The sequence below is a fragment of the Camellia sinensis genome, chromosome 4 (genome assembly GCF_055761805.1).
Source record: "Camellia sinensis isolate YWXY chromosome 4, ASM5576180v1, whole genome shotgun sequence".
NCBI classification, from domain to species: Eukaryota; Viridiplantae; Streptophyta; class Magnoliopsida; order Ericales; family Theaceae; genus Camellia; species Camellia sinensis.
The window spans coordinates 189,724,802-189,749,642 of NC_138964.1; the positions used below are offsets into that span (position 1 = coordinate 189,724,802).

The 24,841-nt window shown below is 35.0% G+C and overlaps 4 protein-coding genes, 1 long non-coding RNA gene and 1 pseudogene across 7 annotated transcripts in view; 4 read left to right on the top strand and 2 right to left on the bottom strand.

Annotated features, from left to right (window-relative positions):
* Positions 1-2,972: 2,972 nt before the first annotated feature.
* LOC114256074 (uncharacterized) lies at positions 2,973-3,902 on the bottom strand. Its single transcript, XM_028195659.2, has 2 exons — positions 3,674-3,902; positions 2,973-3,583 (listed from the first exon to the last, which is right to left on the bottom strand). The coding sequence occupies exons 1-2, from the start codon at positions 3,900-3,902 to the stop codon at positions 2,973-2,975; spliced, it is 840 nt and encodes a 279-aa protein (XP_028051460.2).
* Positions 3,903-7,221: 3,319 nt separating this feature from the next.
* On the top strand, positions 7,222-8,388 carry LOC114295891 (protein FAR1-RELATED SEQUENCE 5 pseudogene; annotated as a pseudogene).
* A 69-nt stretch (positions 8,389-8,457) lies between these two features.
* On the top strand, positions 8,458-10,017 carry LOC114317954 (protein FAR-RED IMPAIRED RESPONSE 1-like). Its single transcript, XM_082923946.1, has 3 exons — positions 8,458-9,499; positions 9,705-9,763; positions 9,952-10,017. Exons 1-3 carry the CDS (start codon positions 8,458-8,460, stop codon positions 10,015-10,017), a joined length of 1,167 nt encoding a protein of 388 aa, XP_082780072.1.
* Positions 10,018-11,162: 1,145 nt separating this feature from the next.
* LOC114256060 (uncharacterized) lies at positions 11,163-13,279 on the bottom strand. 2 transcript variants are annotated; one of them, XR_014365449.1, is made up of 4 exons: positions 13,130-13,273; positions 12,614-12,692; positions 11,727-11,856; positions 11,163-11,492 (listed from the first exon to the last, which is right to left on the bottom strand). It is a non-coding gene; the product is annotated as an uncharacterized LOC114256060 (long non-coding RNA). The 2 variants fall into 2 exon arrangements; XR_003627054.2 differs by lacking the exon at positions 12,614-12,692 and having other exon boundaries at positions 13,130-13,279.
* Positions 13,280-13,400: 121 nt separating this feature from the next.
* Positions 13,401-17,418, top strand: LOC114256038 (outer envelope pore protein 24A, chloroplastic). Its single transcript, XM_028195606.2, has 3 exons — positions 13,401-13,720; positions 14,337-14,696; positions 17,115-17,418. Exons 1-3 carry the CDS (start codon positions 13,520-13,522, stop codon positions 17,193-17,195), a joined length of 642 nt encoding a protein of 213 aa, XP_028051407.1. The 5' UTR covers positions 13,401-13,519; the 3' UTR covers positions 17,196-17,418.
* Positions 17,419-21,520: 4,102 nt separating this feature from the next.
* The window catches only part of LOC114256039 (uncharacterized), a 30,085-nt gene continuing 26,764 nt past the window's right edge, over positions 21,521-24,841 (top strand). Inside the window, exons 1-3 of one of the 2 annotated variants that reach the window (XM_082922650.1) lie at positions 21,521-21,712; positions 21,817-21,911; positions 22,160-22,232. In XM_082922650.1, the coding sequence (XP_082778776.1) occupies positions 22,199-22,232 (34 nt within the window). In that variant the 5' untranslated portion in view covers positions 21,521-21,712; positions 21,817-21,911; positions 22,160-22,198. The remainder of the gene's footprint in view (positions 21,713-21,816; positions 21,912-22,159; positions 22,233-24,841) is intronic. The other variant, XR_014365450.1, reaches the window with a different exon arrangement.

Genomic DNA, 24,841 nt, shown 5'->3' on the forward strand with positions numbered 1-24,841 from the left:
CAATAAGTTTATATCGTTTGTGGCAAGCAATATGTCGTCAACATATAAAACCAAAAATATGTGTTTACTCCCACTGAACTTGTGATACACACATTCATCAACAACGTTAGTTTCAAAACCATACGAAGTGAGAACTTGATGAAATTTGAAGTACCACTGACGAGAAGCTTGTTTGAGTCCATAGATGGATTTAGTCAATTTGCAAACCATATTCTTTGGGTCTCTTGACACAAAGTTTTCTGGCTGCACCATATAAATTGTTTCTTTAATGTCACCATTAAGAAAAGCTGTTTTGACATCCATCTGATGCAACTCAAGATCAAAATATGCAACAAGCGCCATAATTGTCCTAAAAGAATCTTTCGAAGAAACTGGAAAGAAAGTTTCTTTAAAGTCAATTCACGAGCAAATCATCAGATAGGTCGAGCTTTAGTGCCTTAAGTTTTGAAGCAAGATGAGACATTTCCATGATGTACTCGCGAACATTACCCTTGCCTTTATACTTTATTGAAATCAAGCTTGCTAAAAGCGTGCTTGTTTCAGCCTTATCATTTTTAGCAAAACGCTTTTGAATTTCTAAAAGAAATTCACCGGCAACGGTAACATCCTCTGTTATTGCACCCCGAAAAACTTCTGGAATCCCACGCTTCATGATCATAAGACTTAGCCTGTTAGAACGATCCCACTTTTCAAAGTACACAGTTTCCTCAGGAGTACTTTGTGTAGTGAGAGCATTCGGTTTTGGCATCCTTAATGCCAAGTCTATGTCCATGCAGCCGAGAACAATCAATATGTTCTCTTTCCAGTCCTTAAAGTTTGTTCCATTTAACATTGGAACATTGTTCATGTTGGCAGAGATTGAAGTAGTCGACATTAAACCTGAATCGAAAAGAAAATAAAAGGAATAAACAATTATACTCACATTAAGTTACCAAACAGATAATCTCTAAATAAATTAATTTAATGACAACATCTCAAGATACCTAGCACAACATTAATACCAAGCCTTTGGGTAGTGATATTAACTGTAAGTGGTATTCTTGTTGTAATGATCAAACATTGACAATAAGTTATGTCAAATAACAAATCTATCTTTTGATGGATTTATTATTCACATTAGGTTTCCTTGACAATTGGCACATGTTTATCACCACAAAATGTGTGTGTAATTCTGCCAAGTCTTAATCATGTCTTTGGACCGATAAATACCCGCATGAGATACACAGACATGAATTTCAAAACATTCCATATAAAACAATCTAGACAAGAGAGATCACTTTTGTGACATCTTGTTTGAATTGACTTATATTTAGAACATTAGAAAATTAAATTTCCGTAGACGTTGTATGAAATTACATTAAATTTAAAGATTTCTAAATTTGTTACCCCGTATATGTTATATAATCTGCAGCAATCCCAATTATATACATATATATATAAATACATGATGTTCACCATTTGAAAAATGAACCGCCCATCCGAATTATGTTCCATTTCCAGAAACCAAAACAGAATTTGCAGCAGAGGGAAAAACAGAAATACAAAAAATAGAATCTGATTCCAAGAAACTAAATAGGATGAATAAAAGCATATCTATTCTGATAATACACATGATATAACCGCTCTGATACCACTTGTAAACATAAATTCCAGAACATAAAACTTCATGTTTCGGATCATCTACCATGTATATCATCAAGAAATCAAGACAAAATGACATACCTGAATCCATCGATGAACGGTTAAACGGAAGCGTCTGATTGTCAATAAAACCTTGATATTGACTATGTTATTGCCTTCTAATCCTTTCCCCTTTGGTGCCTTATGTTTCTCCTTGAGAGGATTTAGAAAAACAAAACAGTATTCTTATTTTTTTTTTCACCTTAGGAAGGAATATGGACCACAACCTTTTAAAGGTTGTAATTGGTTTTCATAACTGAAAGGTAATGAAAACCAATAAATTAACCATTATTGGTTTAAAACTGAAAGGTAATGGAAACCAATAAATTAACCATTATTGGTTTTAAAACTGAAAGGTAATGAAAACCAATAAATTAACCATTATTGGTTTTAAAACTGAAAGGTAATGAAAACCAACTTTAACCAATATGTTTTAATTTCTATTTCTGCCCCTCATAGAAATAGAAATTATACAACTAGTATCTACACATTAGGTCCATAACACATATACCCTTAAGCCTATTAACTAAATTGAATCACTTAAATTGTAGGCTTCTTATAAATGATAACACCACATTTAATTATGTGGTCCCATTGAGACATTATCTAACATTATGTCCAAGCACTCTATAATTTAACAATAAATTCAAAACAAAAAAAGAAATTTTTTAAATCACATCTATTCTGGTGTGCCTGTAATAGGAAGATCTCTTAGTCGAGCAAGCTCCGGCATTATGGTTAAACCAAGTTCTGGTCTGTCCTTCTTCCTTAGCTCACAACACTTTAGTGCTAATTTGCAAAACAGCAGCAACAGAAGAACAACAAGCAAAACAGCAGCAACAGAGAAGGGGCCGGACGTCCGGGGGGACGACCGGTCGAATAAGAACGTAGACTGCTCTGTTTATACAAAACTACTCTGTTTATATGGTTCAGTTTTTACAAAACTGCTTGTTTTATGAGATCAAAAAAGAAAGAAGAAAGAAAGAACATGGTCTTAGTTTACAATATCTGATGAGGATAAATATACTCATCTTCCCATTGAATTTGTTTCAAGTTCATGCCCTTAATCTGATATAATCACTGTGACACTCACAGCACTATAATTTTTATCTTATGCTATATCATCAAATATCTTCACTCACTTGTTTTAATTATTTGTAAAGATGTACTATTGTTATTTTAACTGGAAAATTAAAAACATGTCATGGAATTAATTGAAATTACATAGCAATAAAAGATTTCTTAAACTAAAGTAAGTGATACAATATACATATTTATATAAAAGTGAAGTTCTAGCATGATTGTCCATGCACTTGCCACAAGTGCTCAACAAGGTCAGCTTGGAGCCGAGAATGAGTTTCCTTGTCCCTAATGCGATGATGATTTTGAATGAATTCCATAAGTTCAGGTGTATGCACGTGTGAGACCGGTTCATGTGAACTTCCATCGATTGCATCATAATTGAAGTCTTCTGATCCATTGACATCTCGCTCATCTTCAACGATCATGTTATGTAATACTACGCATGCCTTCATAACATATTTTAGAGTCTTCGTTTTCCATAAACGTGCAGGCTGACGTACTATCGCGAATCTAGCTTGTAGCACTCCAAATGCACGCTCTATATCCTTTCTGATGGACTCTTGGGTAGCAGCAAAATACTTTTTCTTGTTTCCTTGTGGACATGGAATTGTTTTTACAAATGTTGACCATTGTGGATATATTCCATCAGCAAGGTAGTATCCCATTGTATAGTCATTACCATTGATTGAGTAATTGACTGGAGGACCGTGGCCTTTAGCAAGCTCAGCAAATATAGGAGATCGTTCTAGCACGTTGATGTCATTATGAGATCCTGGTAACCCAAAAAATGCATGCCATATCCAAAGATCGTACGACGCCACTGCTTCCAAAATAATTGTTGGTTCATGAATATGACCAGTATACATTCCTCTTAACGCAACCGGACAATTTTTTCATTTCCAGTGCATACAATCTATACTCCCCAACATTCCAGGAAAACCGCGACTTTCACCAACTACTAGCAATCTAGCAATATCATCGTTGTTTGGTGACCTTAAGTACTTATCAAAATAAATTACAACAATAGCTTTAACAAACTTTTTCAAACTCTTTAGTGCGGTGCTTTCTCCAATCCTTAGATATTCATCCATATAATCAGCTGTTATTCTATAAGCAAGCATCCTAAGTGCGGCGGTCATTTTTTGAAGAGAAGATAAACCGAGCATTCCAGCAGCATTTCTTTTTTGGACGAAGTATGGTTGATGGGCTTCTATTGCCGCTTGAATTTGGAGAAAAAGAGAGCGGTGCATCCAAAATCTCCTTTGAAATAAATTGGAGGGATATACAGGTGAGTTAGCAAAATAGTCCAGAAAAAGCCTTTCATGGCCTTGACCAAAATCACGTTGAATACATTTGCGGCCTTCAACAGAACCACCACGTGAGTTTGATTGTCTCTCAAGTCATTCTTCTTCCATTGCAACCACTGTACATATCTCTAACTAATCATAAGAGTCTTTATCTTTAGTGATCATATTTATTACATGATTGTGAGTCATAGAAAAAATTTAAAGAATGAATTGGAGAGAAATTGGCTTCAAATTGAAATAGGGAGAGCAAATAGTGCTACTTATATAATTTAAAATACATGACCGTTAGGCTATTGAAAAAATGACCGTTGTTGTTTGAAAAATTCTACAATTTCAGTGCCCCATTGCCTGAACTAAAATTATTGACGCTGTTGTTTCAAAAATTCCACAATTTCAATAGGAGCCCACTGCCTGAAATTGCAGAGTAGGTTGGCATATGTTTTCATTATTTTATTATTATAAAAATATTCAAATTTAAAAGTAATTAAATTTGTTATTTTAATAGAATAGAGAAAGAATAGAGAATTTGTTAAGAGAAATAAATAAAAAAGTAATTCTTAAAATAGGAAATAAATTTTTTAATAACATTTTAAAGTAAAATTTAAAGGGAAATGTTTCGTAGCTCGAAACATTTTGCCCCGAATGGCTCGAGGGAGAAGACGCAGAGAGAAGCAGAGGGAGAGAAAGAGAGAAGTAGAGGGAGATAGAGAGAAAGAGAGAAGCAGAGGGGAAGAGAGAGAGAGAAGACGATCGTCGCCCCTCCCAGCCGCCGATCCGCCGATCGTCGCCCAGCCCAACCTCGCCGCAGCCTTCGACCGCCATCGCCCCGCCTCCGCCTCCTCCTCCTCCTCCTCCTCTTCCTTTCTTCCTTCTTCTTCCCGATCTTCGTTCTTCTTCTGCAAAAAAAATAAAAATAAAAATAAGCCGGTGGGGATGCTCTTACGAGCTCTAATTTGTCCCCTTTTTTTTGTTTTTCCTGTTTTTATCCCTGCCAGTTGTTTAGACAGCCGGATTGGCCAAACAACACTAAAAATTAATGACGTTGCTCTTTTCCATTGGTAGTTTGAAAGAGAATAACAAGTAACTCAAAACAGAGAATCTACCGATAGTATCAGGATCCTCTGAATTGTTGGCCCTGAAGTGTGTGGATCCAATGGCTGAGAATGTAACTAACCAAAACGACGTCGTTTTGGTTAGTAATTTCCAAAAAAAAAAAAATAGAGTTGATTCAAAATTCCCAAATCATTCCCTCCAATAAGCAAAGCTGTGTGGCGGGAATGCAAAAAAGAGAGAAGAAGACAGAGAGAGAAGAGAGGCGGGAGTGTCGTCCAGCCATTGCCACCGTCGCCGCCGTCCAGTCGTCGCCGTCGTCGTCCAGTCGTCGCCGCCGTCGCTGAGGTGTGGGAACATTTCATTCATCCCTTTTAACATTGTACAAATCTATACATATATACCCCAATCTCTGCACAATCCCCAGAATTTTTTCAACTCAAATTTTTATGTATATGTATTGTTTAAAGTGTCCATTTTTCACAAATTCCACCGTTTAACTAAATGAATGATGATTGAGATTTAAGGTTCTTATAAAGTGAAATGTGTGTTTACATGAAAACAAAAATATGCTGCACCTGTATCTCAGTCAGAATGACGGAGAATGGAAAGGTAAAAGCAATGTCCCCCGAGTGCTTGAGCCACTAACCATATTTTTTTAGTAGTAGTAGAAGCTGGTACACCTCCAATGCTACCCTTTATGTTTCCATCTTCTGAAATTTTACATTCTTGAGCATCTTGGTTTGATTTCATTTTCAGAATCTGTTTTCTGGAAAATACTAAAAAACTAGTTTGCTGAAAATAAACACTAGAAAGATATCTTTGAATTTTCAATAACTATTTATGTACACAACCCCAAAAAAAAAATTATGAGTATTTTCTATTTTTTCATTACCAAATTAGTTTTTCCTGTTTTCAGAAAACAAATTCTGAAAACGAAACCCAAGAGAGCAGTTATCCAGAATTTTCTTTTCCACCGTTTTGGAGGTTGAGATGGAACTGTTTAAGGAAGTTCACAAAATCTGTGAGGAGGGAGAAAAGCAGAGTTGTTAGAAGGATTGTGATTGTCAAATGGAAAGAATTCTGGCAGTGATTGAGACATAGTTAGCAAAGAGGTCTGAAAAAGAAAACCATTTCAAGAAATGGAATAGTAAGTCCTCCATGAAATCTTCTTTTTCTAGTCCTTTCTAAAAGAAGAAATGGAGGTATTTCTGAAAGAAAAAGGCTTGGGGTATTTCAGCAACCATGCCAACTACAATGACATGATGATGAGTGTTTCTAAAATTTTCATTATTTTTTCACCAAATTAGTTTTTAGTGTTTTAAAAAAATAGATTATGAAACGAAACCAAATTAGTTTTTAAAATTTTCATCATTTTTTGTGGTGATCATGGTTGTCATGAATTCAGTATATGTATTGTTTAAATATAAGTTCATAACCCTTCTATGCTTTTTGCACATCATTTATAGGTTGTGCTTTTGGGCAAACCTTATTTATTTTTTTATTTTGTATTAGTAATTTAGCTATTATCTTGATCAATATTGTGCAATTGTAGGTTATAGCCATATGGTTGATTTTCTTACCCCTTTCTTTTTTGTTTGCTGTGGAGGTGTGGAAAATTGTGGGCATTTTGTTTAATAGAGATGGTTAAAAATAAATGAAAACAAAAAATCAGCTTTAATTGACCTTAGATTAAAAATTATCATCATGGCTTATTGTTATGGTTATCACTTTAGCTGATAAGTGATGTTTGTTTTTTAAACATTTGGTGCAGTCAAAGATAATGTATATAAATAGAAGTATCTTACATTTCATTCATCCACTTATTTTGTTTGTTTTTGTTGTTTAATTTTAATTTTGATTTCGTATGTTAACATGTTGATTATAAGAAAATTAAGGAATTTGTGTTCAATCTGGATCATTTAAAACATAATTTAACATTGAAGACCATCTTTGTGCCCCTTTGTTTATATAATCTAATATGATTCAATTCTTGTAGTGTTTTTATTTAGTTTGTATTATTTTGCAAATATAATTTACAGTTTTTATGCTAATATTTAGCACTTTTTTTTTATTTTTTTAAGTGACTTGGCACAGTGATATGGAACCTAACAATGTTGAGAATGACGGGGGTGATTGTGATTGGAAGCCTAGAGTTCACATGACATTTGATACAGAACAAGAAGCATATAATTTCTATAATGCTTATGGAGGAAGGATGGGGTTTAGTATTAGAAGGGGTTATGTAAACAAGAACAAGGAGGGGCAAATCACTTCAAGGCTATTTGTTTGTAATAAGGAGGGGTTTCTTGGTGTAGACAAGCGAGATCCATTAACAAAAAATCCTAGGCAGGAAGTGAGGACTGGTTGTCAAGCCCGACTTATCATTAAGTGGGATAGGAATAATCATAAATTTTTTGTTGGTGAGTTTGTTGAACAACATAATCATATTTTTGTACCAACAGAATGTACGCATATGTTACCATCCCAAAGGAAGATATCTGCATCACAGGCAACCGAAATAGACTTAGCCGAAAAATCTGGAATCCGGCTTAATGCTGCATTTGAGCTCATGGGTAATGAAGCTGGTGGAAGGGAGTCGCTTGGGTTCACAAAAGTGGACCAAAAAAATTATTTGAGAACGAAGAGGCAAAACAGTTTAGCATATGGGGAGGCAGCTAGCATTTTACAATATTTTCGTGAGAAAACATTGGAGAATCCATCTTTTTTTTACTCGGTCCAGTTAGATAGTGAGGAGCAGATTACAAACATATTTTGGGCCGATGCTCAGATGATCATGGATTATGGGCAATTTGGTGATGTTATGACTTTCGACACTACTTACAAGTTAAATACTGCACATAGACCATTTGCGTCTTTCGTTGGATTTAACCATCATAGGGAAACTGTTATATTTGGCGCAGCTTTGATGTATGATGAGACTGCTGATTCTTTTATATGGCTTTTTAGAAGATTCTTGGAGGCAATGTCAAGTAAGGCTCCGAAAACAATTTTTACGGATCAGGATGCTGCAATGGCTAAGGCCATACCTATTGTCATGCCTAACACAAAACACCGCCTTTGCACTTGGCATTTGATGCAAAATGCATTATGGCATGCAAATTCTATCTTCAAGGATAAGGAGGTGAGGGATAAGGAGATGAAGAGCGTTTTATCCGAATTTATGTACGACATTGAGGATGAGGATGATTTTACGTTAAAATGGGAGGAAATGCTTGACAAGTATGAAGTGCGAGATAATCATTAGTTAAAGTTAACATTTGGGGTCAAGGAAAAATGGGGTTGGCCATATGTTAGAAATGCATGGGGTGCGGGTATGAGTAGCACCCAACTTAGTGAATCCTTTAATGCATTCTTGAAGGATTTCATTCAGTCTGATTATAACTTAATGCAATTTTTCATGCATTTTGATCGAGTTCTTTGTGAGAAGAGGTACAAAGAGTTACAAGCCGAATATGCTCTATGCCAAAAGTTGTCGAGGGTGAATATTAAAGTGGAGATTATGGAGCAAGCTGCAGATGTTTACACAAATAAAATTTATGAAGAATTTCAAGATGAGTATGTCAAGTCCCTTGAAGTAAACATTGAAGAAACTGAAAGTTGTGGTGAGAGTACCATTTATACGGTTCTTGATAGTGATGGTGTAAAGGTGAGGAAGGTAACAGTGGAGTGTGATGGTTCACTCACTTGCAATTGTAGGAAGTTTGAAATGAAAGGCATTTTGTGTAGTCATTGTTTGAAGATCCTTAGAGAAACCCTCAAATTCAAAGAGATTCCTTCCCAATATATTCTCAAGAGATGGACTAAAAAAGCAAGAGCTGAAAATGTGAAAGATAGGTGTGGGCATGATATTAAGGTTGATGTAAGATTGCATCAAACTTCACGCTTTAGATCATTGATGGCAATTTTCAGAGCAGTAGCATGTAGAGCTTCCGAAAGTGAGGAAACATATAACTTGACGGTAGAGAAAACGGATGACTTAATTGCAAACATTGAAAGCATGTTAAGCGCAAAATTCAATATGCCTTCTCCAGATACTATTGAACAAGAAAGCCCTCTTGACACATGCCTCGAAAGCTTTGAAGTGGATGGTGTAGTGGATACAAATGTAGTTCAAGCAAAAGGACTCAAACGAAGAGAGTGCACTAGCAAGGGACGAAGGCGGACAAAAGGTGGTTTGGAGCTTGCATTGGCAAAGAAAAATAAAACAAGTTCATATAATGCTTCTCAAACTCCAATGTCTATTGCTCCTCAACCTAGTTCACATAATGCTTCTCAAACTCCTATGTTTGTTGCTCCTCAACCTCCTCCCTTATTTTCGGCGAGTGCTCCTGAACCATCTCCCTTGTTTTCACCGAGTATTCCTCAATCAGCTCCTTTATTTTAAATAAGTGCTCCTCAACTTCCTCCAATCTCGACGTGTGTTCCTCGACATAATGCTTCGTCTACTCAATTTATGTATCCCGCCTATGTTGTAAGTTAGTTTAATAAGAAGTTTTATTATGACTTATTTGTAAATATTTTGTACCATTTTAAATTGATATGTGTTTGTTATTGTTGCAGCCAAGTATTCCATTCTCGACGTGTGTTCCTCAAGTGAATCATTTTTCAATGCCATCGATGTATTCCGTCCATGGAAGCTATCAAGCCTTGCTTAACAATGCAAGCACTTATGACTCGCAAGCCTCGAATAGTCCTGCATATAGTCAAGTAATTTATTTTTCACCTTTCCTCTTTTATTTTGTCATTCATTCATTTAAAGTTCCATTTTATTTTATGGTTCCTTATATATATTTGTTTTCTTTTTTAGGTACTATATGGGCATGGGCGTGGTCGTGGGCGTGGCCAAGGGCATGGGAATGTGGATCACACGTAAATATCGTAGCGTTGAATTTTTTTGTTGGATATGTAATATTGAACACTTTTCATGTGAATGTAGAAATCTGTGAACTTTTTGGTTGGATATGTAATATTGAAGACTTGGCAGATTGTATTGAAATTTGAATGTCGAACTGACCTTGAACTTTTTTTTATGTGAATGTTGATATGTTGCTGAAATATGTGCTGAAATTTGTGTTGATATGTTGCTGAAATTTGGTTGAAATGGTGCTGAAATTTGTGCTCATACGTTGCTGAAATTTGTGCTGCTATGTTTGTGAAACTTGTCCTGATATGTTGCTGAAATGGTGCTTAAATTTGTGCTGATATGTTGCTGAAATTTGGCTGAAATGGTGCTCAAATTTGTGTAAATATGTTGCTGAAATTTGTGTACATATGTTGCTGAAATGGTGCTCAAAGTTGGCTGATATGTGCTGAAATGGTGCTCAAAGTTGGCTGATATGTTGCTGAAATTTGTTAAATATGTTGCTGAAATATGTGCTGAAATGTTGCTCAAAGTTGGCTGATATGTTGCTGAAATTTGGCTGAAAGGGTGCTCAAATTGGTGTAAATATGTTGCTGAAATTTGTGTACATATGTTGCTGAAATGGTGCTCAAAGTTGGCTGATATGTGCTGAAATGGTACTCAAAGTTGGCTGATATATTGCTGAAATTTGTGTAAATATGAAATGAAAAACATATCATGGGAATCTCATTCTAGTTTGATATCAGCAAAAAATAAGTTTATTTGGGCTGATATGTGTTGATATGTAAAGCAAATAAACCAAATCTGTGCTGATATGTTGCTCAATCAAATATGTGCTGATATGTTGCTCAATCATTATAACCCTTCAATTTGAATAAAACATTATTCCATTTGAATTTCCTAAAATCTGAAAATACATGTTTGGTCATAACAATGGTCTGAAATTGAGTGGGACACAAATCTGAGCATCACATAAGGATATAGATCATTGGAGTGTCCTGATTTACATCAAAGTAAACAAATGGCAACAGTCCATGGAAGTCTATATATGTATACATGGACCATTGTCCTTCATATCTTCAATAACAACATAAACTAGAAGCACAAAAAACAGTAACATACCATACCAACAATCCAAACAATGCTAACTGATACCATAACAGAAATTGAAATTCTTTCTCATTAACTTTCAATGAAGTCTTACAGTCATTTATACTTAACAATGCTAACTGATTCTGTTACACTAGCACATCTAACTAACTCCACTTTCATAACCATATCTATTCTTGCTAACTAATCTTGGTCCAGGTGGTCTAACATAACTGCCTTGCACATGATTGGGATGAGGCTGACACTTCTCTTGTGGCTGCAGTTGCAGCTGAGGCTGCGGCCCAATGTGCTGTTGTGAAGACTGCAGCTTGAGCTATGGCTGTGATGGTGACTTGAGCTGTGGCTTTGATGCTATTATCCTATGTTCCTCAATACTCCTATCAAGAACCAAATGGATTTTGTAAATTTGGGTTAGGGGTAAAAGTGGTGGGAGTAACACAAATTTAGAAATAAAGATCATGGAAACACAAGTATAACAGAATATCAAGTGAATCATTGAATCTATCAGGCAAATCTGTATAAACATTAAATATAAAATCCAAATTATTACCCAAAAAAGAAACAAATGCAGCTTTTAAACATACAAAATAAACACATACAAAGAACATTACCTTTTCTTCTTAGCTCTCCAGCCATGAGATGGTTTTATTCAAATTATCAGTAGCCCACATCTTCACTTTAGAAGGAGAGGAACTCTCTTTAGCTGGTTTGAAGCTCTACTCTATCAATAGTGATTCTCAACTGCCATTTAACATAACAGACTTGTCTTAGCTCTCCAATTTGTTATTTCAAATCCATTATAATTTATCATGAGTCACAACAAAACTCTCAAAGTCAATCAACAACCAAATTTAAATTATCAAATCTTTTTTCCAAATCTGTTTTCCTTAAAATCCATAATCCAAATACACGAAATATGTACACACTTTTTGTCATCTCAAAGTAGCAAATGATGTGAAAGAGGAAATATTTTTTCAGACTCTAAATTCCAATATGTCTAGGGAATTCCAATGCCTCAATAGAATGAGAAGTAAATAAAAAGATGTTTAAATTAATTTAGATTTTTGTTTTGAGTTGTAATTTTAGAGAGGAGGAAGACCCATGACACCTTTTTACAAATTTAAAGATGTTCTAGGGATATTTTGATCTTAAAGTGCGTTTTAATCCACCAATTACAATTACAACGAGATTATGTAATAATATTCGAATATCAGGGGTAATACGCACATGACTCAAACTATAAGAGAGTAAAGTGAAATTTGTCCAAAAAACTAATTCACAAAACTAAGAAGCCTGCCAGTCTAAACATTAGTTTTAGTAAGTAAAAAAGATTGTACTGCTAGCATAATTTTAGTTACATAGGACTAGACAAAATGAATGACACCTCTTGTGCCTTTCATGTAATTTGGTTTTCCAATCCATAGAATTGTTTGTTAAATAGGAGATAATTATTTCAAGGGACCTCTGTAAACAAGGTCCAGGAGCCATCAGCACCTACAGAAACAATCAGGAATATGTCTTCTTAACCGCATCTTCGTTAACAAAGCCATGGTGGACACAAGTTATGTCATCAACTTCTGCCAAAAACAAGAAAGCTCAATATCAAAGGAGAATTAAAAGTCCGCACACTTCATACCCTCTTCACAAACAAATACCAAGCAACATATCTAATAACAATTCCAAGCCACCCTACACATATAATCCAAAATGCTCTCAATAATTGGAGCTGGAAACATAAAATCCTAAGAAAGCCATGTATGATAGAACACCAACGAAATTCAAACATTTCCCTTCCCCCAATGTCAGATCCTATATGAAATTCAAATTTTTTTTAACCATATCTCAAAAAAAAAAAAAAAAAATCAGATTGGAGGATTAACAAAACACTACATACACAAAGATTCTTGTATAAACATCATGATCACATTTAGAATGACAGAGTGTACCAAGTTCAGATTTTCCCTAATTTTTGGATTCAAAGCCCTAATTTTTTATGTTTGGAGGATGAACGAACCTGTGCTCTTTTCCTTCAATTTGCTGGAGTATGGCGGGACAGCGGCAGCGGCGAGTCGGGGGTGGATCGGAAGCTCCTCCTCTCAACCCTTTTCGTTCTCTCTCTCTATCTCCTCTGTAATGCTTCACGTATCACAGGCTGAGGTAATTTTGAATGAATTCAATTTTTTTTTATTTTTTATTTTTTTGAAATTATTAATCAAAACGACATCGTTTTTGTTAGTTACATTCTCAACCATTGGATCCACATACTAAGGGATCGCTTCAGGGCCAACACTTCAGACGATCCTGATACCTACCGATATGTTTGTTTTGTCTCGTCCCATCCCTCGTTCCACCCGCCCCACAAACAATTGTCCTGTCGAAATCCTCTCTCTCTCTCTCTGAGAAAATGACGAAGGCTTCACTGAAGGGAAAGTATGAACCCGATAAAGTCGGCGCTGTCGGAACCCTGGCCGTCAATGCCGGCGACGTGAAGCTCCGAGCTTACATGACCAACGCCACCTTCGTCAGCGGACCCTCCTTAAACGGCCTCTCTCTCTCCGTCGAGAAGCCCGGCTCTTTCATCGTCGACTATAACGTCCCCAAACAGGTTTACTCTTACTCTCCTTTTTGTTTCCTCAGAAAACGCAGGAAAATTAAACACACACCAAGAAAATTTTGGATTAAATTCTTCGTTTTAATTTTATGAAGTCAGTTAAAATAAGTGGAATGCTTGTTTAATGCTCATTTTGCGGCGGATTCAATTTGAATTGCAATCAAACTGGGGTTTAGGGCTTTCAGATTGTGTTAAATTTCATTAGTTCCTAAAGTTTCTTATTATTTTTGTTCATGTGGTCCAAGTAACCATTCAAGTCTAATTTGATGAGAAAAAAATGTAATTTTATAATTTGGACAAAATCATATAATCAAACACGCATTAAATTAGTTGTGGGGTGTAGTTTGTTTAAAATAGTAAGGAAAATGTTTGTTTTGTTGCATGGTTTAAGTTGTAATTTTAAAAATAACAACTTTCCTATTAAATTAGGCTTGTTATTGATTTGTACAATTTTCTGCAATTGGATGAAAGTATAAATTCAGGGATTAGATAAACGAAATTGATAATTTGAGGATGAAATAGAGAAAATAGTAATATTTTTGGTGGATGAAAGTGAAATTAAGCCTATCAGAATTAGTTACCAAATTTGGGGGCTGTGTGTTCTTTGTAGGACATTCGGTTTCAATTCATGAACACAGTTAGGGTTTTGGACAAACCATTGAATTTGACTTACACTCACGAGAGGAGCGAGAACCAGACCGCATTGAATGGGATGCTTGTGCTCGATTCGGCCAACAAGTTCTCGGCCAATTATGCATTTGATTCTGGGAATTGCAAGTTGAAGTACACTTACGTGCATGGAGGGTCGAGCACATTCGAGCCGAGCTATGATTTGGCAAAGAATTCGTGGGACTTTGCGGTGTCGCATAGGCTATATGGTGATGATATACTGAGGGCTACGTATCAGACATCGAGCAGGGTTTTGGGATTGGAGTGGTCAATGAATTCCCTGTTTCATGGAAACTTCAAGGTATAGTAATTGTATAAAGTTCTTTTGATTAATCTCAATTAATTATAGTAGGATTTGGAAATCATATTTCCAAGCATAACATTTTTGTTTGTAGGATTTAATCTTATTTTAGATTACTATGCCAAGAAGCCCAACATGCGACACGACATTGCACAGACACACCAACGCACCAAGTTATTATTATTATTTTTTTTTGTAGGATTAAATCTTATTTTAGATTAGAACTTTAAGACTTAAACCTTATAATGAGTTAATTATTAAATATAGATTGAGAAATTAAAGCAGAAGATAGAGTAGAGGGAGAAAAGTATTTTCTTTTGATCTTTGTACAACTATATCTTTTAGTCTGTTGCATTTTAAATAACTTTTTTTTACATTGCTAATATTTGAAATCCATCATGGCAAAGTTCTCAAATTCAATCGTGAAATCTATATCTAAATCTAAGCAATTCCTCTTGAACGAATGCTGTTCAAATCATTTCAAATTCATAAATTCAAATGCAACCTAGCATCTTTGCTTGTCTAGATTTGGTGGATATAGCGAGCTCCTGTCTGGGTATTTGTGTTACTAGGTTAGCTATGGAGAGGAACATTATGCCAACTACTGCCCTTTAATTGTCTTAAGTTTGTACATTAGAATCAAACATATCTCATATCACTTAAATTCGATTTAGAGTTCTTTATGTGAGAGCTCATATGGTGGCTCTAGATACATTTGAGTGGTGGTTGAACAGGTCAGAAGGCCAACCTGGATAGTTAAATTCTTTGAGATGTCTAAACTAGTTTATCTTGTGCATGTGTATCTGGTTTTTAGATGTAGGTAAGGCTTTGTCTATGTGAGATGATTGGGTAGTTTTGCTTGTTTGGGCCTAGTTTATGTGGATCAGCTCCCTTTGGTGACATTATAGGTTGCACTTGGGGCTTGCCTTCAAGGATTTTATGGCGCACAAAGGCACACCAGTATGAAGTTAAAACAAATGACATTGACACAATGAGAGATAGGTGTTCTTTTACAGGGTTTCTTGGTACTTTTCAAGCAAAGAAAGGAGTTCTCTACTTAACTAAAGCTTTGTTGAGTGTAAAAGAAGATGCTAGAGACTACATTTTGCCATTTTTCTCGATTACTTGCGTTTTCTAAGAGGTTAGACCTGAATGCAGGACATGCAAACGCACATGACATAGACACATCAGGATGGCAAATCCTAAAAAAGCGAGATAAGACATGGGAATAGAAAAATATATTTGTATAGGTACATTATTATTATACTTAAAATTAATACTCTAAATCTCTATGTAAGTATTTCTTAATGTGGAAGAAGAAGCACAACAAGTTCATTATGATTATTATATTCTGCTCATCACTACAACTCTGTTATTATATTTTAAAAATTTTAAGATTGTGTTCATCATCGGATCTGAATGTATAATGTTAAAGACAAAGTTGCTTAGAAAGGACACTAATGGCCTATATGTTGGGAGTGTTTGAGAGATGTAAATACAAAGTATTCAGAATTTTTTTTTTCTTAGTTACAAATGAGTCCACAGGATATTAGATTGCCTAACATGGACACAACACATCGGTAGAATTGTACATGTTTCTCCAACATAACTTTGAAAGATATTACCTCATGTACATGTTTCTGCTGGTTTCTCATACTTGTCTTCTTTGGAAGGGCATTTGGTGTATGTCCAGGTGCATTGTTTTGTAATGTCTCATGCGGCTACATTATGGGCTTTTACGACCCATGACAGCTGAGAATGATCCCCCATGCATTGTTGGGCCTAAAAAGTTTGTTCAAAAAATGTTTTGCACTGTCAAGTAGTTAATATCTACTAGTAACATGTTGACAAAGGAAATCACATTAAATAACTTATAGACCATTACTCTAGTATTCTGAGTGGGTGCTTTATTTTTCTTGATTCGCTATCTTTTCGTAATAACTCTTAGATGATACCTACTTCGATTAATTTATTAGGGGGGCTACTGGTTTGGTAGTTAAAACTCGGCCTACTAACCTTGAGGTTTTGGATTCGAAGCTTAGGGCAGCCACTTTGTACAATTTATGTCAAATGTTAGGTTTGTACCCAACCTATCCCTTCCAGACCACCAACCAATGAATGGGGACTAACATGGATGTACATTTTTTTTATTGAATTTTGGTGATTCTCTGATCAGTAGGATGAGGATCACACCGGATCCCTGATCATCACCATGCCAACCACAAAATTAACACTGTTGTTGAAGCTGCAAAAAGTGTTGGATTTTTAAAATGAGATGTGCTCTCTCCTTTTCCATAATGTAGCTTTATTTTCATTGTTGTTTACTACAATGTTTTTAACTTCTCTAGTCACAACAAAAATCTTGGCACTTTATTTTGATGATGTTCCAACTTTGAATCTTTATTGTGCCTACTTCAGGTTAATGCGTCCCTCAATTTGGCAGAGGAACTGAAGGTGCCAAAATTAAGTGCTGAGAGCACTTGGAATTTTGATATGTAAATTTTCGTTTGTTTTACCTGTCAAAATCCATTTCTTCTAGAACAGTCAATTGTTGTCCTCAATTGCGTGTATGCCACCACTTGAATACGAGGTACTCTTTTTCATTTATTTCAGATAAGCCCATAAAAAGATCAAGGGCAGATCTTCAATTGTTTTGGCAAGACCTAATCAGAATTTATCTTTTCCTCGCAGTTGTGAAATTATATTTTTGTTCTTCTGCTTATATACGGATGATCATCATGTGCTTATTTCTTGTTTCTGTTTTAAGCATTCATATCAGTGGATGTGTGGAACTCTGCTAGTCTTCTTAGTCCAAACGGAAATTTCTTCTTTCTGTCAAGAACTCATTGTAATGCTGTTAGTATTATTATTATTTGGTGTGGTAGGACATAACTCATTGATTTCATTCTATGCAGGTAGTTCGTTTTCTTTAAGTTTTTCTCTATTTGTTTTTTCCCAGGAAAAAAATGTATACACTTGTTTTTAGGAAATATTTTAATGTCTTCTAAATTTTCAAGAACTGTTTTTTCACAAAAATAAGAGAGTACGGAAATAATAGATGATTTTGAAATTTTCATTGTTTATGTTTTGGAAATCATGAAAATTGAAAAGGAAAAAAAGAAATGCTTGACCCACAGTTTTTATGAGGAAAGAGCTTTGGTGTTCATTTTTAAAATTGCTGCTACATTCAAATTGAGTGTAAAACAACAACATTTATTTATTTATTTATTTATTTTTGAACAGATGAGATTTTATAGAACAAAACACCTGACTGGTAACATCACTAGACAAAATAGAAACAAGGGCCAAAGGTGGGTAATCCACCCAATTAGCAGGAAGCTTTTTGTTAGCATAGGAACTAGCAAGCCAATGCGCTGTCCTGTTGTTTGCTCGACTGGTCCAACCAAACTTCCATTGTTGCAGCTTTGAGAGGCTTCGAATGTCAAGCACCACTGCCATACACTCCCAAGGGGCACATCTTCAGACACACAAAGCTTGATAAGTGACTGATTATCACTCTCAATTTCTACCAAGGAGGTATTGTGCGCTTGGGCCAAAAATGTCGAATCTTTGGAGGTACCTCCATGCTCCAAATAAGTTGCCAGAAATTTGGAGGAAATTGAAAAGATGCAGAGGGTTGGACATTTGATGATACATCAATTGAGGTTCGAGCTAGATCATAACCTGATTTAACCGAATGGATCCCAGTCTTGTTTGGTGCCACACCATGACATCCTCTCTCTCTCTTCAAAGGATAATGGGGAGGCCCGAATAGCTTGAACTTCCTCCTTTGATACAATATGGTAAGTAACACATGCATAGTGAGTGTCCTTGTAAATAAGTTGAGTTGAATCAAGTATTAGATTGTTGAAATTTGACTTAAAAATTTAATGAATTTTTAAAAAAATTTAAGCTGGATTTGTTTATCTTTTGAGCCGATCTTAAATGGGTTTTATACAAACCGAGTTAAGTAGTTTAGTTTTGTGTAGTACATATAAGTTTATTGATCCAAGTAGTAGCTTCATCAAATTTGGCTTGAACAATCTGTTTTAAAATGTATTTAAATTTGACTTATTTATACAACGAACACGAATAAATTTTTAATAAATTGAACGCAAGTCGAACTTGAATAACTTAGTTCGATTTATGGACCTAATTTTTCCTCTAGTTATTGATAATTAATTCGATTTACAGACCTAATTTTCCCTCTAGTTATTGATAATTTTTACAAAATGATATTCTGTAGAAAACAAATCAAACAAACTTGCTATATATATACACTACAATTTACTTCTTGCTATTTATAGCTATGTCACCAAGAAATTAGAAGCTAACAACTCATTTGCAGTTCTGGGATAACTGCAACTGGGATGAATTAAAATTGCGTTTTTTCACCAAAAAAAGTAAAAAAAAATAAATGGAACAACCATTTTGACCTAAAAAAAAACTTGTCCTTATTTGATCCTGAAACCAACTCCATGGATAAATGGTTAAGCGGCGTATTTGGCGAAATTCTAGAGGATGGAGAATCATGTATATGCCTAATTGATTGTAGCTTCTTCTTTTTTTTTTTTTTTTTTGGAACATTAATGGATTGAAGTTAGGTAGTGACATTTTTGGAGTACTCTGTCTGGTCCATAGACATTCATTCTGGAGGATCCAGTTTCACCTCTTTTACTCATGTAATGAAACTTTCGTTCATTTTATTTTCCCTCCTTTTATCTTTTGAGCATCTCTGGGCCATCAATTATCAAGATTTCTCCCTAATAGAATTGTCATGACATTATTCATAAAAGAAAATTAACTATGAAAAATATGACGGGTGCCTAAAGTCGAACCTGTCATGGACCCAGTAATGGCAACCCAAAAAACCAGTCTCAGTAAACTGATAGGTACGGTTTGGCCAACCCCACAAGATTTTGCTTCAATGTAAAAGAGAGGACAAAAGGGACAGCAAAAAAATACCTGTTAGAGTTGCAGAATTCCAGTTACAAGACACGTGTATGAGACAAAGGTATAAGAAGTTTTTGTTATATGGCCTAATATGCAGATGATTTTTCTTAGTGAATGTGGCTGCGATTGATTTGGAAACTTGTGAATTATGAATTAGGTGACAATCGGATATTATATATACATGTGCACGCGTGCTTGCATTATGTTTTTTAAATTCTTGCGTGGGAGATGGAATAGTAACATAATTTCTTGGACATTCTAGGGTGTTGAATGTTACCAAACAAGATCGATTCATTAATGTTTTGTGAGAATGCACATGATATGAGGCCTAAAAGTTTGAAAGGGAGTCGGCACCTTTTTGTAGTACTGCAAGAAAAGAGATGAAGATTAGATTAGGTTTTTGTTCTGCGTTTCTGTTCGCAGTTCCTTTCATAGTAATCTTTTTGATGAAGGCAGGTTGTTATCTTGCTTTCTTGTAACATTTCTCTGGTAATTGTTAGAGATCGGGACTTCTTCTTCTTCTTCTTCTTCTTCTTCTTCTTTTCTGTGTGTGTGTACGTGTTCAATGGCTATTGGTAATTCAACCGCATGAAGGCCCACTGTGGTTCTAGGTCTAAGCATGTCGACCTCTTTAACTTCCAACGAACTATAAACTTAGCACTTTCTATGGTTAGGGCAACTTAAACGTTGGCAAGTCATTCCTATCCACACCTTTGGTTAGTTATGTCCTGCAATCGTACTTGCAACTACTTTAAAAACTGACCAAAATATTGCTCCCCAAATTTATAAAGTAAGAATTAAGTATGAATCGCATGACAGTATCACTTTTACTTATAAGTTACACTTGAGTGTTAGTTATGATAAATTGTAATATTAGTTAAGTCATTATTTTGGTTATGAATCAAAAAGTTTTTAGTTATTCCTTATGTAATATTTGGTTATAACCTTTTTTTTTTTTCTTAAATTTTAGTTATGATCTATATAAAAACTGCGTTATGATATCTGTGATAATTAATCTCATAAATATCAAAACTTATATTTGAGAGTGTATGATAGCATTATCCAAGGAAAAAAAAATATTATTTGACTTTTGGTAAAAAGTTTGATTATTTATTAATTTTACAAAAATAATTACAAATGTATGATAAAATAATTATAATAAATTTTTCATTAAATTTAAATTTAATAAAAAAAATGTAATGAATAATTAGAGATGCTCGAGATTGGGAGCAATTAAAAATGAAATGACCCTAGTCAAAATTTGAGCTGTTTTAGTTTGGCTCTAGTTTGAGCTCAAAATCAATTTGGAGTCCGGTTAGTCAAATTGAGTTTGAGCTAAAAAGTCAAAAATTTTGGGCCAAATAAATCAATTTTGTAATAAATAAATAAAAGAAAACTCAACTTAATTATTTGAAAAATTACAAATTAACCAACTTTTTAATTCTAAAAAAATCATTAAAAAAAGTCTCAAACAAATTAAATTTTTTTAGTATTATTGTTTTTTTGGGGTAGTTTTTTAATTAATTCATAAAAAATAATAAACTAAAATATTTAAGAAATTTGAATTTTGCTTGAGACAGTTCAATTATATAAAATACTTGTATCATTAATAAATTTATCAATTAAGGAGTATATAAATTTATACAAATCGATTATATAAAAATACACATAAAAAATTCGTGCTTAAATTAGACTTATTTATATAAAGATTCGATCTCGAACAAGTTTTAATCAATTGAACACAAAACAAATTTGAGTAACTTTCATATCAATAAATTTCATGTCTTTTACCTCAAAAAGACACGACAGACTTTAACTTAAAAACGTATAAAACTTAAATTTATGCTTAAACTTAACTTGTTTAATTAATAAAAAAATCAATTGAAAATAATTTTTTAACGAGTTGAATACTAGTCGCCTGATTCGTTTGTTTTGTGGTGAAAACCCAACCCGAATTAGGCCCGTTCAACGGTAATTAAAAGGCAACAAATCAATGGATGTAGGGTTTTAACGCGCAGTCAGCTCGAAGAGATTTGGAAAACTCTTCGTCAGACATTTCCAAGGTAAGACGAACATTCTCTCCCTTGAACTCTCCCTCAAATTTTGATTTTCAATTCCAATTTTATAATCACGAGTTAGCTCTCAATTTCAAGTTCTCTGTTCTCAGAGTCGAAACTATGAATTGGGTTCAACGCAAGATCTATCTCTACAACGTCACTTTCGGACTCTACATGTTAGATTGGTGGGAGCGTTGTCTCTTCAGTATCCTCAAATTCATTGATTTGTCCATTTCTTGATTTATTTGTTTGAATCGAGGGTTTAATTTGCATTATAAACTCAACAAATCTGCCCAATCGCAAAACTAGATCACTTGGCTTTTTCTTCCCATTAATTGTGTTTGATTTTTGGGATTTTTTTTGCAATTTTTTTTCAATTTTTATGGGTTTTTGAATTAAAGATCAGTGCTTTGAGTTTTGGTTTTGGTGATTGTGAATTCTTAATGAACATAGATACTCTGGTGGTTGTGTTGATGTGGTTCGTTTGCCGCAATGGGTTTCGTTCTGCTACTGAGTTTTGCAAAAAGTACCTCATTCTATCTTGGAAAGTTATGGCTTGAATTTTGAATGTGCCATTTCATTACCCATTTTGTTATTGTTATTTGACTTGGTTGTATTACTCGTTATTATCATCACCAATATTAACCATTATTCTGCAAATTGGTTTTGGGGGGCTTTTTATGAATTACAATTATGCTTTTAAATTATGCGTTTTGTTCTGATAACGATGTTTAACATTCTCATATGCTGCCTCAAGTGCCTTTTCAATGTACTCATATTGCTTATTTTCTACGCACCTGCATGATTTGCCTACCCTTCTTCAATGTCAAGGGCCATATAGGCTTTTCTGTTTCATTTTTCTAAGTAATTGATTTAGGAATGAAAAATCCTACTATCTAGTGACAAATAAAGTAGCTGACTGACCATTTAGATATTCTTTAATAATCTGAATGAGATCTTCTTATTAAAAAAAACGAAAGAATGTTTGAAGGAGATTTAAAGATAAACTTGAAGTATGGAAAAGAAAGCGACTAATATTAGCCAACCAGCCAAAGTCCTTGCATCATATTGGGAGATCAAGGGTTCAACTCTCCTTTCTATGTGGGGGCTTTTTTCCCACTTTGAGAATTGTATATATGTGATTTCCCTTCCCAAGTACCCCAAAATATTCAAAATTACTGAAAATGTTTTCCATTTTTATAGTTTTTTTTCTTCAATGCAATTTTGAATGACCATGGAGTTTCTAAAATTTTGGATTATCCTCTAAAATCTTTAAATCTTGTAGCAAAAATTTGTGGATAAAATGGATATTTGAAAGTTGTCTTTGATAGGATTTAGGACCTCACATGACTAGTGGGGATAGTTAGAGGTGAGTAAGTTGGTTTGAGGGACATTATGAGAAGTCTGCTAGGCACTAAATTGGTGTAGGAATTTTGACTTGGGCTGTACAAGAGTGGAGGGTATATTAGGAGGATGACGAGAAAGAAAGAGAGAGTAGTAATGGTTTGGATGCAGTGAGCTAGAGTCTCTAGACTACTACTGGAGATTGCTTGGAGGCAAATGAGGGTGGCCATTATTTATAGAGAGGCTAAACCATTGAGGTTGGCTCTCACATGTGTCAACAACAAATGGTAGAGGCCAGAAGGTTAGGTTGGTTAGCTATGTCTTAGTGGAATGAGCCGAACAAGTACTAAAGTTGATATCCTTTGAAGCCTCAAGTTGCAGAGATAATGGGGCATGCTCCTTAGGTAACGGAAGGGTATTGAGCATGTCACATACCTTTGTCTTGGAGTGTTATCTTCTCATGGAGATCTCTCTATTTATAACCATTTAATATTCAACTCCCTTCAAGGAAAAATGGGGCGAGTATCTTGACAAATTCTTAACCTTAACCATAGAGCCACATGATCCCAAAGGTCTTACAAGGGACCATATAGGATGATGCTTAGACCCTCCATGACCGGAACACCAAATCAAATTCCCTCAAGGGAAAAATAGGGTGAGTATCTTGACGAATTCTTAACCATAACTCCCAAACCACATGATCCAAAGTTCTAGCAAGGGGTCATAGGATGACACTTAGGCATCCCATGATTGCAACACCAAATTGAGGGGGTTTTAAGGCCTTGCTCCCTATCTAGAATGACGCGGAGACACATCATGTTGAGTGAAAGTTGTTTAGCTCAAGTGAGAATGAACTGAATATGTTATTGTGAGTGGGGAGAGGATGCGCTCAAATGGAGATTCGCTCGGCTAGGTTAAGGGAGGCCAAGCGCATTTGGGTGAGTGAACTAGGTGTGCCTTTTGGAGATTGTCCCCAAGTTCTTAGGCTCAAGGTTTAGACACCATGTACATTAACCTCGGACAACGTGGCTCGAACTTGGAGGGTAGCTATTAGGATACATGGATACTACTGGCCCATGCTTATGCACTCCACTTTCCACAAGGTGTAAAAGAAAGGACCAAACAAATCAGTGGGGCTATGCCGGTACAACTGAATATGCATTACAAATTCAATCCCTCCCCTATGACACCAAAAAAAACCCAGGCCAAACTTCTAAAAGCCCGCTGGCATCCATAGAACAATATTGTGGCAATGTAGACCGTTATGGTTTTTCACCAAGGTGGTGGATTGAAGCAATTGCAGCCAAAGCACTTCGTCTATGGGCATCGACAAGCCGCTACATTAACGGTGCATAAACCATGTCGTCAACCAAGTTTGTTCAGTGGTTGTAACATAATTGGTTTGTGTCACTTTACGATTGGTGCGTGTGACGCACCATGTGTTAGAGGTGACATGGCAATGATGTGGCTCATATGTGGCCAGTTAGATCCACATTCTTAAAATACTTTTTGTTTTTTAATATGCTACCATCTATACCGTCCTATTTGTTGGGAAATTGATCCATGAAAACTCACCGGGCTTATTAGAATAAAGCACTGATTTAATATCCTTGATTTATATATAGGATTAATTAACTAATCCATGTTAAGAAGTGGCAATCACTCAGATCAAGACATAACAGACCAATGGCTGCTATTTTTATAGAGGGAGCATTCTTCTTGTTCAGATATTTCTTTCTTTGATACTTCCATGTTATCTAAAATTTCTGAGCTACATTCGTCCACAGCTCT